Source organism: Lathamus discolor, chromosome 12, assembly GCF_037157495.1.
Source record: "Lathamus discolor isolate bLatDis1 chromosome 12, bLatDis1.hap1, whole genome shotgun sequence".
NCBI classification, from domain to species: domain Eukaryota; kingdom Metazoa; phylum Chordata; class Aves; order Psittaciformes; family Psittacidae; genus Lathamus; species Lathamus discolor.
In genome coordinates, this window is record NC_088895.1 from 3,633,154 (window position 1) to 3,646,558 (window position 13,405).

The window sequence follows — 13,405 nt, forward strand, 5'->3', positions numbered from 1 at the left end:
TGCAGGTGCTTGGAGCTTGCTTTTGGTTGCTTTATATTCTTTATTTTCAAATGAGTAGGATGAAAAATACTTGCAAGTGTTCTGTAGAGCAATGATTACCATCACCATTGGTACTAAAAGGCTTGATTTGTTAAAAGATGAACAAATCGATATGTAGACATTTAGATATAGCAAACTGGACTCATTGCAATACAGCTTACAGGTTGAACAAATGAAGTGTCATTTTAATAGTAGGTTAACACTTGATTTTATACTCTTGGGAAATGTGCTTTTGAAATGCCAATAGGAGCTGCATGACATTTTTGTGTCCCTTAACCAGCCTAGAGGTGCTTTAATTTGATAACTCTTAGAATGCCTAGCACTCAAGTACATGAAAGCATTGCTTTATTCATCTCTGCAGCACTTCTGGGTATTAGGTGGATAAATACTATTACTCTCATAAGTAAATTCTGAAAATCAAATTGGGGATGTAAGATTAATTATCACTGGAACAGCTACAATTGGAACTTGGGTGTCTCAGGTAAGGGAATTGCCTTACTTATCCTTCCCTCTGTTTCTCTGATTTTTTATTTCTGAAATTGCCCTTCTAAACTAGAAGCTCCAGGGAAAGGATTCTTCTGAGATCCAGCCCATTACTCTGGGGGAGTGCAGTAGTTTCTTGTAACAGATGAAGTGTTTATTCTAGCCTACTTTTAACTGAAGACGTTTGTGTTTCCTGCACCGCATTATGATAAATGCAGATTTGCTTTCCACTGATTTTTTAATAGTAATGCAATCTGCAAAATTATGTTAAATGTAGATTTTTAATGATGTGAATACACTTGATCCTAATGTGTTTTGATGTATCTTTTCTCTGAGTGATTAAACCCACAGATTTTAGACATTCATCCCTCCTCCCCTCCAGAAGCCAATACACCTGAAGGGATAAACAATAATATATTCCTTTATGTACATTATCAGCAGAATTGTCAAGTCCTGATCTGCTGTACTTGCAGCACACCCACAGAGGATAGTGGTGATGTGCAATTGTTCCCAAGAATCAAACTTGGCTTGCAGAATCTTTTATACAGGAGATGGAAAGAACCCAATTCCATTTTAATATCCCAAGCAGAGTGTGAAGTGCTGATAAGTAAGAAAATATCTACCTGTTAAAGCATCTCCAACTTTGCCATCTCCTTCCAGCCTCATAAATCTAATTCAGTTGCATTCAAAACTAGCTTCATGTGATTTCAGATGTCTGGGGAGAAACATTCCCAATCAGAAGTTTTCCATGACAATTGAAACAGGTGTAAGATTAAGAGAGGGAAGATTTAATCTTGTTCACAAATGGATATATAGTTACTTTTTACATTTACTCAACAGTAAATGGTATCTTTACACGCATTTGGTTTTTTGAAGATCAGAAGAGTAACATTGTCAGGGCTCGGTCAAAGCTGCTTGGTGAAGCGGTCACTTTAACATCAGTTTCTGGAAAGCACTGTTAGTTGAATAAATGCTGAATTTAAGATTACCATTACCATATTACACAATTTATGTTGTGTCATACCGCACATTCTTTAAATTGCAATCCAAGTAGTGAGCCTGTAACATGCCTAACAGAATTTATTCTGTTTACTGTGGCAATTAAATCAGGAATCCTACAGGTTTTGTGTTATTCAAGAAGTGAAGTATGATATGAGATTTAATGGCTTGAATGAATCAAGAAAACAGATTTCTGAAATCTGAACTCGCTTTCTGCAGTGCTTTCTGAAATGTACAGTAGCCAAATGACCCAGTATGCAGGAAAACATCCCACAGCCTGAGTAGCTGGAAATCAAAGGCAAGGGTATACACTGACTGTTGGCGGGGGGGTGTGTATGTTTATTTGAGTGGGGGTTTTTGTGTTGTTTTTGTTGTTGTTTTTGTGTTGTTTTTTATTTTCTTGTGGTGTGTAAGCCTGGAAATTCCTTGAGTGTCATTGTGTGAGCTTTTAACAATGAAGATGTGTTAGCCACTCATCTTGAGGGTTTGCACAATGTTCCTTTGACTAATGTCAGTGTTCATGTAGGGGGTGAAAAAACAGTAAGAAAAGCAAAGAATTCAAACTTGCAGACTAACCAAATCTTGCAATACGAGGTTGTGGGAAAAGATAATGTAAAGCGAGAATGGCTGCACTACTGGTTTGGACCAAAGGACACGTCAGCAACACTTAGCAACAATTCTAGGCTATAGAGCAAGAGCTACTTTAGAAAAAATCTGAGTGGAAAATGCAAGTAAAAGAAGAAAACTGGAGTTTTCTTCTCTGGGGCAGCAGAGAATTAAAGCAGTCAGGCTAGCAGAGCAGCATGTTAGTACATACTACAGGGAGCCAAGAAAATACAAATTACCTTTGTGGATTTGTGTTTTGCTGCTTTTCCTCCTCCTGATTGCAAAGGAAATGCCCAGCAGTTGTCTGAATGGGATCAATTCACAGGAAGCAGTGTCTGTGATCTTGCAGCTTGTTTGTATGAAAGCCTATAATGGAACAAACTGTGAGGAAGTTTTTAATGATCAGTGACAGAGCACAGCAGTATGAATTTTAAAATTATCTCCAAAATGCTTTAGGAGTCATCACTGAAACAGACTGAGCTGCATTCACAGAGCTTTAATATCCTACCTTACATGGTAGAAGCATAATTAAACTGAAGATAAACCTTGTAATTATGACCTCATACCTCCTGTCAGTAATACTTTCTTTTTGAGTCCTCATGGTGATGTAAAAGAGGATGATGACAGAACACAGAGATTGCTCAAACTAGTCATCTTTCAAAACCACCAGTCACTAGTCCCAAGCAGAAAGTCCTACCAGTGCTTTCCTACTGGTGAGTTGTACCCAGTCGCCTCAGGAGACACCTGTCAGCTCTCAGCTATCATTTTACCTAAACACAGCATTAAACTGTAGGAAGGAATTTACTGATCTTTGTGCAGCCTAAAATTAAGATCATCTGGGTAATCTGTAGATAATAATCATTCCTCTTCCCTGTAGATCAATACATATTTCTTCTAGCTGAGGTTGCCCATGTAGACACAAAGTAGCTCTGACTTACTTGGCTAAGCTGTTCCCAATGTCAGATTCAGTGGGTGGAATGCAGTATGGCAGAAAAGACACCACCTTTGTCCCTGAGCATATCTTTAACTTTGAGCTAAGAATTATGTCTTCATTTCTGTTGCTATTCTTACTAAAGCTAAGCAAACTCGGGAAGCACAGCCCCCTTGAAATGACATTCAGCTCTGAGAGAGAGCCTTTCTTATTTATTGTTCCAATGACATCTGTAAATTGGATCCAGAAATAACATTAAGTTATCCACGCTTGCATGAGGATGTATTGTATGAGAAGCTAGAAAGCAGAAGTCTTTAACTAAGAAACTGTTGAAAGATGTAGGAACAGTTGCACAGCAAAAGATATTACCAAACTATTGGAAGTTTGCAGTTGTTAATTCCTAATAAAAGCAGGTTACCATAAATCACTGATGTAGGCTAACTCAGCCCACCAGGACCATACAAGTGTACTGGAAATACTCTTGTTAAGTATCACCACAGCAAATAGAGCTTAGAAAGAAGCATATCGCTTCAAACAAGACTAGATAAAAATGCTTTGTGTAAAAAGGAGGTAGAAAAGCTGATGGAAAAAGAAAACTGTGCAGTGACAGTCATCTAAGCATAGGCATCCATATGTGAAAATGACAAGTTGTGGGCATCCCCAGCAAAGGATGTCTAGGGATCAACAGCTTTGAGCTGCAGGCTCAAAGGGGAAGTATCCATATCATCCCATGAGCCAGTCAAGCCTTTATTTCCCAAAAGGGCATGCTAAAGCTCTGAGTGGCATTTGCCATAGTCTGAAGAAAATGGCTCCTGTGCATCTGTTCCACTGTGCTGTGCTGGTTAAATTAAACTAAATGTCAAACGGCTGGCAGTTCAACAGTGTTCAACTGGCTGCTTTTTATGTTTGAAATTAGAAACTCGATGGCTCTTTAAAATGGTTCAAGTTTCCTGAAGACAGATCTTGAAAAGTCACTGCGTGCAGAAAGCCCAGCTTCTACTAATGCATTCTTTATGCCTGCAACAAGACTGACTGTTACCTGAAAGAGCAGTTTCTCCTACTTCTTGGCCTGTTAGTGACTGTGTAGCTGACTTCAGCACAAAACTGCTTAGATTTTGTGATTGAAATGGCAGCCACTCTAAGATTTTTAAATGGAAAGAGATGTGTTTTTATTGGAATTCTGGTTATGACCTTGTCTGTCCTTACCTGTGAATATACGCCAATCCTCTTCTAATATATTCAGACAAGAAAGATCTTAGTGTTTTGAGACTATGATAAGTTGGCATTCCTTAATGCATACTGTTTAATAGAAGATACAGAGGAGCCCCTAAGAGCAGAGAGGAGAGGCAATGTAGAGTTAAGAAGCGGAGTGAGGCAGCACTGAGAAGGTGAAATGTTTATCAATTCTACTTTCCAATGTGTTTAATACTTCATAATGTCAGTTGCTTGGAAACCAGTGGTTTGTGCCCTTTTCCTGCTTGGCAGAAATCACTCTAATTGGCATGTTTCTAGTACTGTCACTGCCGGCTGTTTGCAGCATTTTGGGGTTTTTTTCCAGAAGCAAAAATTTCCTTTGATATGAATGATGGCTCACATTAATTAGACAGCAGTCATGGGTAAAGGCAGCCATTAAAGTGTATGGATGTAGGAATCACTATCATCAATCGCTGGAAAGGCTGCTATTCCCATCGACATTTCTGCTTTTCCAGGCTGTTCATTTGAGTCTCAGTCTCCATTCCTTTAGTGCAAAAATATGTTTGTTTGAAATTCTGTAAGTGGCAATAGCTCACTGCTTATTAGATTTCACTATCTATCTGAACACAGCAGTCTAATCCCACATATTTGACTACAAAATGACACATTGTCACTTAATGCTCGAACAAAGCTAACACAATGGGCTTCCATTATTTAGCAGTAAAATATCATTGCTCTGTAATACCATTATGCGGTAAAGGCAAGGCTAGATCGTGAGAAGCGGTTTCTACTTTCACATGACAATCTTGAGCCAGCAGTATTTCATAGACTCATAGAATGAACAGGGTTGGAAAAGACCTTTAAGCTCATCGAGTCCCACAATTCCCACAGCACTGCTAAGACCACTACTAACCCATGTCACTGAGGGCCTTGTCTACACATCCTTTGAACACTTCCAGGGATGCTGATTCCAGCACTGACTGCCCTGGGCAGCCTGTTCCAATGCCTGACCACCCTCTCGATGAAGAAGTTGTTCCTAATATCCAATCTAAACCTTCCCTGGTGCAGCATGAAGCTGTTTCTCTTCCTGGTAAAGGATCAGGGACCTCAGTGACGTTCCACTGAATATACAGTAAGATTTTATCTGTAATAGGAACATAAAGTTGTTATTGTTCATTCTTACAGCAAGAAAATAGCCCAAAAATCTCCAGATGATTTTTTTTTTTCTTTTAAAGTTTTAGTAGTAGTTTCCTATAGCTTTTTTGGAGAAGAATTTAAAGCAAAGCCTTAATCTCACAGATTTATTTTTCTGTCCTTTGTCAGCACAAAGCTGTCCTCTCTGTGCTGCTCTGGAAGTACTTCCCCTACTCACCTTTGTTTGTGTACTTCTCCAGAGACACCAAGAGTTGGAAACCTAAATGTGCCTACCTGCAAAGAAAACTTTTATATGAAGATCAGCAGGAATTGGAGTTAAAATATGGCACAAGTGGAAGGGGGTTGTGCATATTCTTGTGTTCTGGGACTTCTTAAAAGAGAAATAGCTGTCTGCCATTCTTTCTAGGCTGAGAAGAATGCATTTCCAACTAAAAATAAGCCAGGTTTTGGTATGGTTTTTTTGTACCTCCAGGTGGCCAAATGGGTTTGTGCTTCTCAGAGAACATCTCATTTTCAAAGGAGAGGTTCTGCTTCATTTCACAATGGAAGCAGCATCTTCTGTATTTTGATGGCTTTGAAGTTAATTAAAAACTACTCTGAGACATCTTTAAATATGCAGTAATACGTGGATACATTTCACCTGGTGACATCTTTAATAGTGTAAGGTAGTGTTTTGACTATTAAAGATCCTTGTTTCTTGCAACACAATCTTCTGTGAACATACTACAAATTTACTCACACCTTATGTTAACTTGTTTCATATTTTATGGTCAGATTTTCATGGGATAATATGCATCTTTCCCATTATGCAGATCCTGGGTTTATTTTATAAACAGACATTTGAGTACAGAATATTGTACTCAGCTACAGGAGACTAAAATGGGAATCTACATCTACATAACATTCACCACTGGTATATACCAGTGTCACTGCTGACAATTTATAAGAAATGCTGAGTTTGCTCTTCTGTTGTTCTGTGTGTGCTTTGTAAATAAGGAAAACCACTGTGTGCATATGGATTTTCTTTTATCTTGGCATTTCCTCCTGTTTCAGTTATTGGCTCTTCAGGTGTTACAGCGCCTGGTCAGAAAGTTAAGGGACATGAAATAATTACTTCAGCTATTGTAGGCTCAAAAAGACCCCACAGTACCACAGTGCCCCCTAAAAGTAGGTGAAGGTGTAGATGTCACATTTAATCCAAATGAATCAAGCTTCCTGCTCTCACTGCTGCCTTCCATGGACATTGCTTTGAATTTTTCAGGATCCAAATACTCATCAGCCTAAGTTGAGATTTGCGATGGGATCACAGCTCACAATGGCATGGCTGCACCATAATGTTCAGTGTTCATTTACAAGAATTGTGCTGTGTTTTTAATCCACAGTTTTAGTCTGTAATGTTCAGAATAACAGTTTAACTGTATTTACTGTAGTTTCAAAGTTACTGCCTCCTGGGCTTTCTGCCTTATACGGAAGTGGATTGTTGTTTTATTGCTTTTTCTGCTACACAAAATACATACTCAGAATGTTTTTAAGTGGCAGTGTGCATAAAATTACACTTGCTTTTCACCTGTGAAGCCCAGGCTCATGTTCAGTTTGTCACTAGTGCAACAAGTTAGGTACTGCCCAGCTGATACCTTGCAACACCCTCAGCAGTGTGCCGGAAGAGGAGTTTCTACTGGTCTGGTAGGGAGTTACTGCAGATGCAGATTGAAATGGTTTTGGAAACATACAGGCACAGCATTTGGAAAGCCTGTGCTCTCCGTGGCTGTCAAAGCAATGCCACATTGGGTTTCATTTATATTTACAACTGGCTATAAGCTGGAAAAGGCTGAACTCTTTCTGTGTAGCGTCTGGAGCAGGAGGTGTTCTGTTCTTAGCTTTATTGGTATAAAGGCTGTATGTGTTATGAAAATTGAATAAGCCGTTTTATGAAACAGTTGCTAACAAGCGCCATGATCAGAGAAATGTGTATGGAGTTAAATTGCTTGATAGATATGTACTTATTTTACTAGCAGCTCACAATATCTGTTCACCATGATCATTCTATAATGTTTGGCATTAAAGAATCAAGCTGGTATAAACAGACTGCAGCTTGTTTGCACCTCGGGCAAGGAGACAGGGGGAGGTGAGCAGGAAGAGTTAACCGGAGCACCACCCACTGCACTGAACAAAGTAGCTTAGTGGTGGGACACACGCATGGGTGTGCAGCCTTCTGCTCATCCTTCTAGCAATTCTGCTCAGGCTGGAGGTACGTGAGCTTAGCTGATTAAGGCTTTGGCATCCACTGTTCAGGAGTGTGTGTTGTTCCTTTAGTAAACCATCTCCCACTGAATTTACTTGCTCACAAAGTAGATGTGATGTTGTTAACTGTAAAATTTGACCTTCAAGGACAAATACATCCTTAGAATGATTCCTCTGAATTTAGGGAAGATGACCGAGTGTAATTAAGGTATACTTAAACAAAATGTAAAAAAACACCAAACCCTGGTATATTCTAGCTTGACCTTACCCTGATAGAAAGATTTCTGGCAATGTACTATAGCTCCTTAATGCTTTTCCAGCACCTAAATTAGAATCAACACAAATTTACGATTTCCTTTTATTTTTGTGAGCAATTTCTTATTCAAAGAAAGGCACCAAGAATCCCGAATCTGAGCAGTAAAAATTCAATACCCCAATACCTTAATGGCCTTGTATTACAATTAGCTGTTGACCTTGAGTCTCTAAAGGATTTAGAGTAATATAATTAGTATGTAGTTACACCAAGCTCTTAAAATATGCTTGCAACCAATTTCCTCTGTGTGTAGCATGCCAGTGGGTCACTCGTTTGTGCATGTCATTGACCCTTATCTATAATAGATTCCTGTAGAGAAAACTTGAAGTGTTCCATAGTACATTGTTACTGCTCAGGAAATTCTTAATTTTCATACTGATAAAGATATTAACTTAGAAAAATAAGTTAAATCCTTTTGTCTGAATGACAATTGAAAATCTATGTTGTGACTACAGCTGAGTGAAGCTCAATTACTTTAATAAATGTATTCCCAATTTCATCTCGATTACATTTGCATTTTAATGAATGATTCTCACCTACTTGTCAAATAGGCAGCCCTGCTAAATTCGTTAACTTATTGTATAAACCGGGTGTTGTGATGCTAGAATTTAAATGGAGTAATAGTTGATGTCCTGTTCCAGCATTACACTGTAAATCTGAAATGTAAAAAAGCATGTTGGTCACCTCTGTATTTGTCTTTATTTTACTCTTCTCCTGACAAGAGTCCATGAAGCTTTAGGATTATTTGTATATATCCTCAAAATAATTCTATGGAATTTTGAGAGGATTTTTTTGTTTAAATCAAGTGATTATCACAGCTTTTTTCCTTTAGGCATTTCTGTTAACACTATTTCTTTTTCCATACTTGGAGCCTGTAGAGCTACTTTTTGTCATACCTGGGACCTGAAGGAAATCACAGACTAAAAATGTTTATTCACAAATGTGCATAATGTTTTCTATTCCTATGGGTATATGAGAGTGATCATTGATTTTGGTATGCACATATTAGTCTTCTATATTAGATAAACCTTTAAAAATATACTGCTTGCACTTGCCATTTATGCTTTTTTCCCCAGTAATGCTGGTTATGGTTGTTAGTGTAAAAGATCTTTCTAGTTTATAATTATCTTTCTCTACCACTTGTCTTTGATACATGTACTAACCTCACAGTTCACTATTTGTGGCATTATAATACCCAGCTAGAGCAGGGATTCTGATCTTTAAGGAGGATTACTTACATCAGAAATGTAGGAAAAGCACTGTGAAGGGAAAAAAATGCTTGTACATACAAATATGTATGTAAAATATGTGTGAGAGTGGTTGAGGCACTAGAACAGGTTGCCTAAAGAAGTGGTGAATGCTCCATCCCTGGCAGTGTTCAAGGCCAGGTTAGACAGAGACTTGGGTGACATGGTCTAGTGTGAGGGGTTCCTGCCCATGGCAGGGGGTTGGTACTGGATGATCTTAAGGTCCTTTCCAACCTGAACCATCCTGGATTCTATATCTTGATCACTGGCAGAAGTCTCTTATGCAAAATACTGGGTTCTTATGAAGAATATTAAGCCGGTCTGACACGACTCTGAAATCCTCCAAAGCATTAAATGCTTCAAAGCTCTGAAATGCTCCAAAGCATACAGCATTTCTTATCGGGGACATCTTATTTTCTTATTGGGTTGGTTTGTTTTCTTTTCCCAAAGTTAGTAGAGAAATCTCTAGCAGGCAGGTTATCTACCTAAACTGGAAATGTGTTCAGCCTTGTGTTTATAGTTGCTGGACTGAAAAAATAGTATCAATAGAACCAAAAACCTAAACCTATCTCACTGTGCAAGTGTGTTTTCATCAAGGGAAGCAAGGAGGGAGTAAACTGCTCCCCTTGAGAACTAGTGAATTCTGTACCTGAAATCTGCACCCTGTATGACCTTTAGGTTCTTTAATACATGTCTGTAAGAAAAAGAAGTCATTACTTGCCAGTAAAACAAATGAGGCTCAGCTTTGAAGCCTAGACTGTGTTTGAAAGAACCAATACATCCTGATGCAAAAGTCAGCAACTTGCTAACAATGCAGCCTTCTGACAGCAGGTGGAATTTAGCCGCTAACAGGTAGCTTCAGGGCAGTGCTTGTAAGGCTGTGACAACTTGAACTAAGACTGTGAGGGGCCCAGTGATCAATTGGCTGATATAAATTAGAATTAGGCAGGGAGGTTTTAAATCAAGTACTGGACAAAGTGATGCTGAGTTCAAGACATCCAGTAGTTAACCTGTGCAGTGCTGGAAGGGATCATGGAAAGATCTGTCAGTGCATACTGGGGAATTGTCTTTTGTTATCATATTGCAGAAGGAAATACTAATGTTGAACTCCTGAATATAGAAGAATGTGAAAATCTCTGTTAAGACCTAAGTTGGTGGGCAACAGAGAAATAAATCATTTTGATAGTGTGTGTCTCTTGAGTACACTGATCAACTTGTGGTGAATTTTGTCAGGCGTCATGTCAGTTCTGTGAAGCGAGGTGGAGCCTACTTTCGTATCCTTCAACAAGAATCACTGGAGAGGAAGAATGCGCTGGAAGCATCCCAACAGGCTCAGACCCTGGTGTGGAGAACTGACTTTGAGCCACCCATGTATTCCTTTGATGCGGAGGGCTCACGAAAAGAAAGAACCACGTAAGTCAACTTGGAGCAGAGAGCTTCTGGTGGTCTGACGGCAGTGGTTTTTAAAGATTACAGTTTCCAGTTTCTGTTGTTACTTGATATTGAGGCAGAATATTATTACTTGTGTGAACTAGAAAATAAAAATGCTTAAAACCTGGGTAAGTGAGCTGTTGGAGACGTGGCAAGCATGGCAACCAAAAACATGCTTGAGGTGCTGTTTAGAAGGAGAAAGTTTGGAAGGTAGAAGCTTGGTGAACTCGGGTGAAGTTTCATAGGCAACTCAAACTGATGCTCTGAGGAGAAAAGAAGGCGGCCTGGTGAGTTTGTGCCATATTGTTGTTCCCACCATGGGACCACAGCATTAAGAATAGAAAAGAATTGCATTCAGCAGAATAAGTGGCTACGGTTGTAGAGCTGGGTTTCTTTGCTAGTTCAGACCTATTGCTTACTATCTTCACATTTTCTCCATTTGATCACTAGATGGTCTTCCATCCTTTAGCTCACGCTGGTCTTTTCAGTGCACCTCTAATGCCTGTTGAACTCTGTAGTTATCTTCCATTTATCAGCCCTCACTAGGTGGTGATTAAATAGTTGCTCAGCAGGACAGAGTAGCTCTTCCAGAGGTTACACACCTTTGGAGACTCATTGTGCCAAAAGCTCATTCATCCCCAACAGTCTTTTCCCAGTTTGCTGTGGCTTTTGTCATTCTCGGGTACCAACTTCCTCTCATTCATCTTTCTTCCACGAACTGACTCTTAACTTAGAAAACTCAGTCTTCAGAACCATCTGAGATGCAATTCTCCCTTCTGTGCCGTACCATGAACAACAGAATGCCAGGACAGCAAGACCATCATATACCCATTGAAGCATGCAGCATTTCTTATCAGGGCCATAAAGTGGGACAACATGTGTAACCATTATTAAAAAATAAGAAATAAAATCTTCCCTGTTTTATGAAACCCAGACCAATAGCAAACAAGCAGCAAAGACAGACTGAGAGGTTCTGAGCAGAAGTATGTTTACTGGGGTGACATTTACTGTCCAGCATTCTGAAGGGTCACTAACTGAATAGCTAGAAAAGGTGGGGAAGAAATAGAATATTATTGAGAGATAGTGTAATGGAAGGAGTACAGATCTGGAGTATTAGTCAAAGTAGTTTGGACTCTTAGCCTGGAATGTCTGCATCATCTGAAACTTTCTCCTCACTTAAGTTGCCTACAGTTGTGTTATTTAAATGGCATTATTAGTGCTTTGGTCCTGGGTTAGTGAAGCCATGTGAACTTTATAGGGAAACAAAAATATTTAATTAGAGAAAAAATAAAAGTACATAAGAACCTACCTGAAAGCTTTTTGTAAATTCCCTGTTCATTATTCTTATTAATACATAACTGTTCCATCTGCCCATAACTCAGCCAATCCACATTTATTGCAGGCAAACACTTTATTGCACATCTGAAAAATATCATTGCCTTTATTATTGTGACCATTCAGATTATTGAAATCATTGATTTTTTTTTATGTCAGGAAAGATTTCTTTCTTCAGCAAGGCTGACCTTAAAAAGATTGAATATTCCTCTTTTTCCTTTATGAAGGTATACATATATAGGTGAAGCTTAGATACAAAATGCAGATCACTATCTGTAAGTAAGTCCGGAGAGACTTACTTCACTCCTGGCTTCCACAGTACTGACTTCAAAAATTAGGCACTTCATGGACTAAGAAGAGCTCTGAAGCATTGTTAAACTGCTGGGGTGCAAAGTGTCTTTTGAACAGATGAAGTTTAACTTTGGTATTTCACAGATGCTGAAACTGTTGGCATGGTTTTATATGCCCAGATTCTAGTGACTCCAGCTTTTCCCAGTTCCCTTCCTCTTTCTCTTGTAAGACAACAGCAAATATTAAGCTTCTTCTACTGTGACTTTTTTTACTGCTGTTACATAAACTGTAGCATTTAATTGTGTTATCAATTATTTTAAATGTATCAACACTCTAAACCTGGTACCAGCTTCTTATCATAACACTAGAAAAGTAGGAGTAAAGTTTAGTTATCCCTTTTCAATAGGAATAAGGGACTCTGCCAAATGCTTCAGTGGGTATACAATGGTCTTGCTGTCCTGCCATTCTGTTGTTCATTAGGACTGCACGGAAGGGGAAATAAGAAGTATAATTTGGGGAAGCACACGGCAGACTTGTTTTGAACAATGAAGTCTGTGGGATTCATGTGCTAGTTGTCTCCAATAAGTACAGATTGGCTGTTACAATTCAGGTAAGATTATCTGAATGAAGACCACCACTTCTTGAGGTTTGTGTAAGAAATCTCTTTTAGGACAGCAGGAATACCTGCCAGTTTATATCATTGTCAGATATCTCCTTTGTTAGACTAAAGAAGATGTAAGTTTATTAATTTCCTAATTAGCTGAAGAAAACAGACCTGTTGATCTCTAAATACCGTGCTGAGATGCCCGTGCTGGTGGTGTATGCATGATTTACAGCCAGTGCTTTGCTTTAGAAAATTTGGATCAATGGAATGCTTGGGACATGCACACTTCAACCCTTATTCCAACAGTTTGCTAGGTCATAATCGGTAATAGTAAACTGACACCGCAGACTGCTTCAGACCTAGAAAGGAAATGTTAATCCAGGATCATTCATCCATCTAGGAACTCTGCCAAAGAAATCTGTATAAAGCTGTAAGACTCACCCACCATTCAGGTCTCGGTTATGCTCTCAGCTAGTTTATGGCCAGTATCATTTGAGTGTTTTACTAATTTATGATCCAGCATACTATAGTTCATG

The 13,405-nt window shown here is 38.9% G+C and overlaps 1 protein-coding gene across 5 annotated transcripts in view; it reads left to right on the plus strand.

Annotated features, from left to right (window-relative positions):
* Positions 1-13,405, plus strand: part of CCDC60 (coiled-coil domain containing 60) — a 58,658-nt gene that overhangs the window by 26,979 nt on the left and 18,274 nt on the right. For all 5 annotated transcript variants that reach the window (XR_010615611.1, XM_065692616.1, XM_065692619.1 and 2 more), the window contains one exon: positions 10,442-10,621. Coding sequence is in view for 4 of the 5 variants with exons in the window: in XM_065692616.1 (XP_065548688.1) it covers positions 10,442-10,621 (180 nt within the window). In the remaining variant the exon portion in view is untranslated. The remainder of the gene's footprint in view (positions 1-10,441; positions 10,622-13,405) is intronic.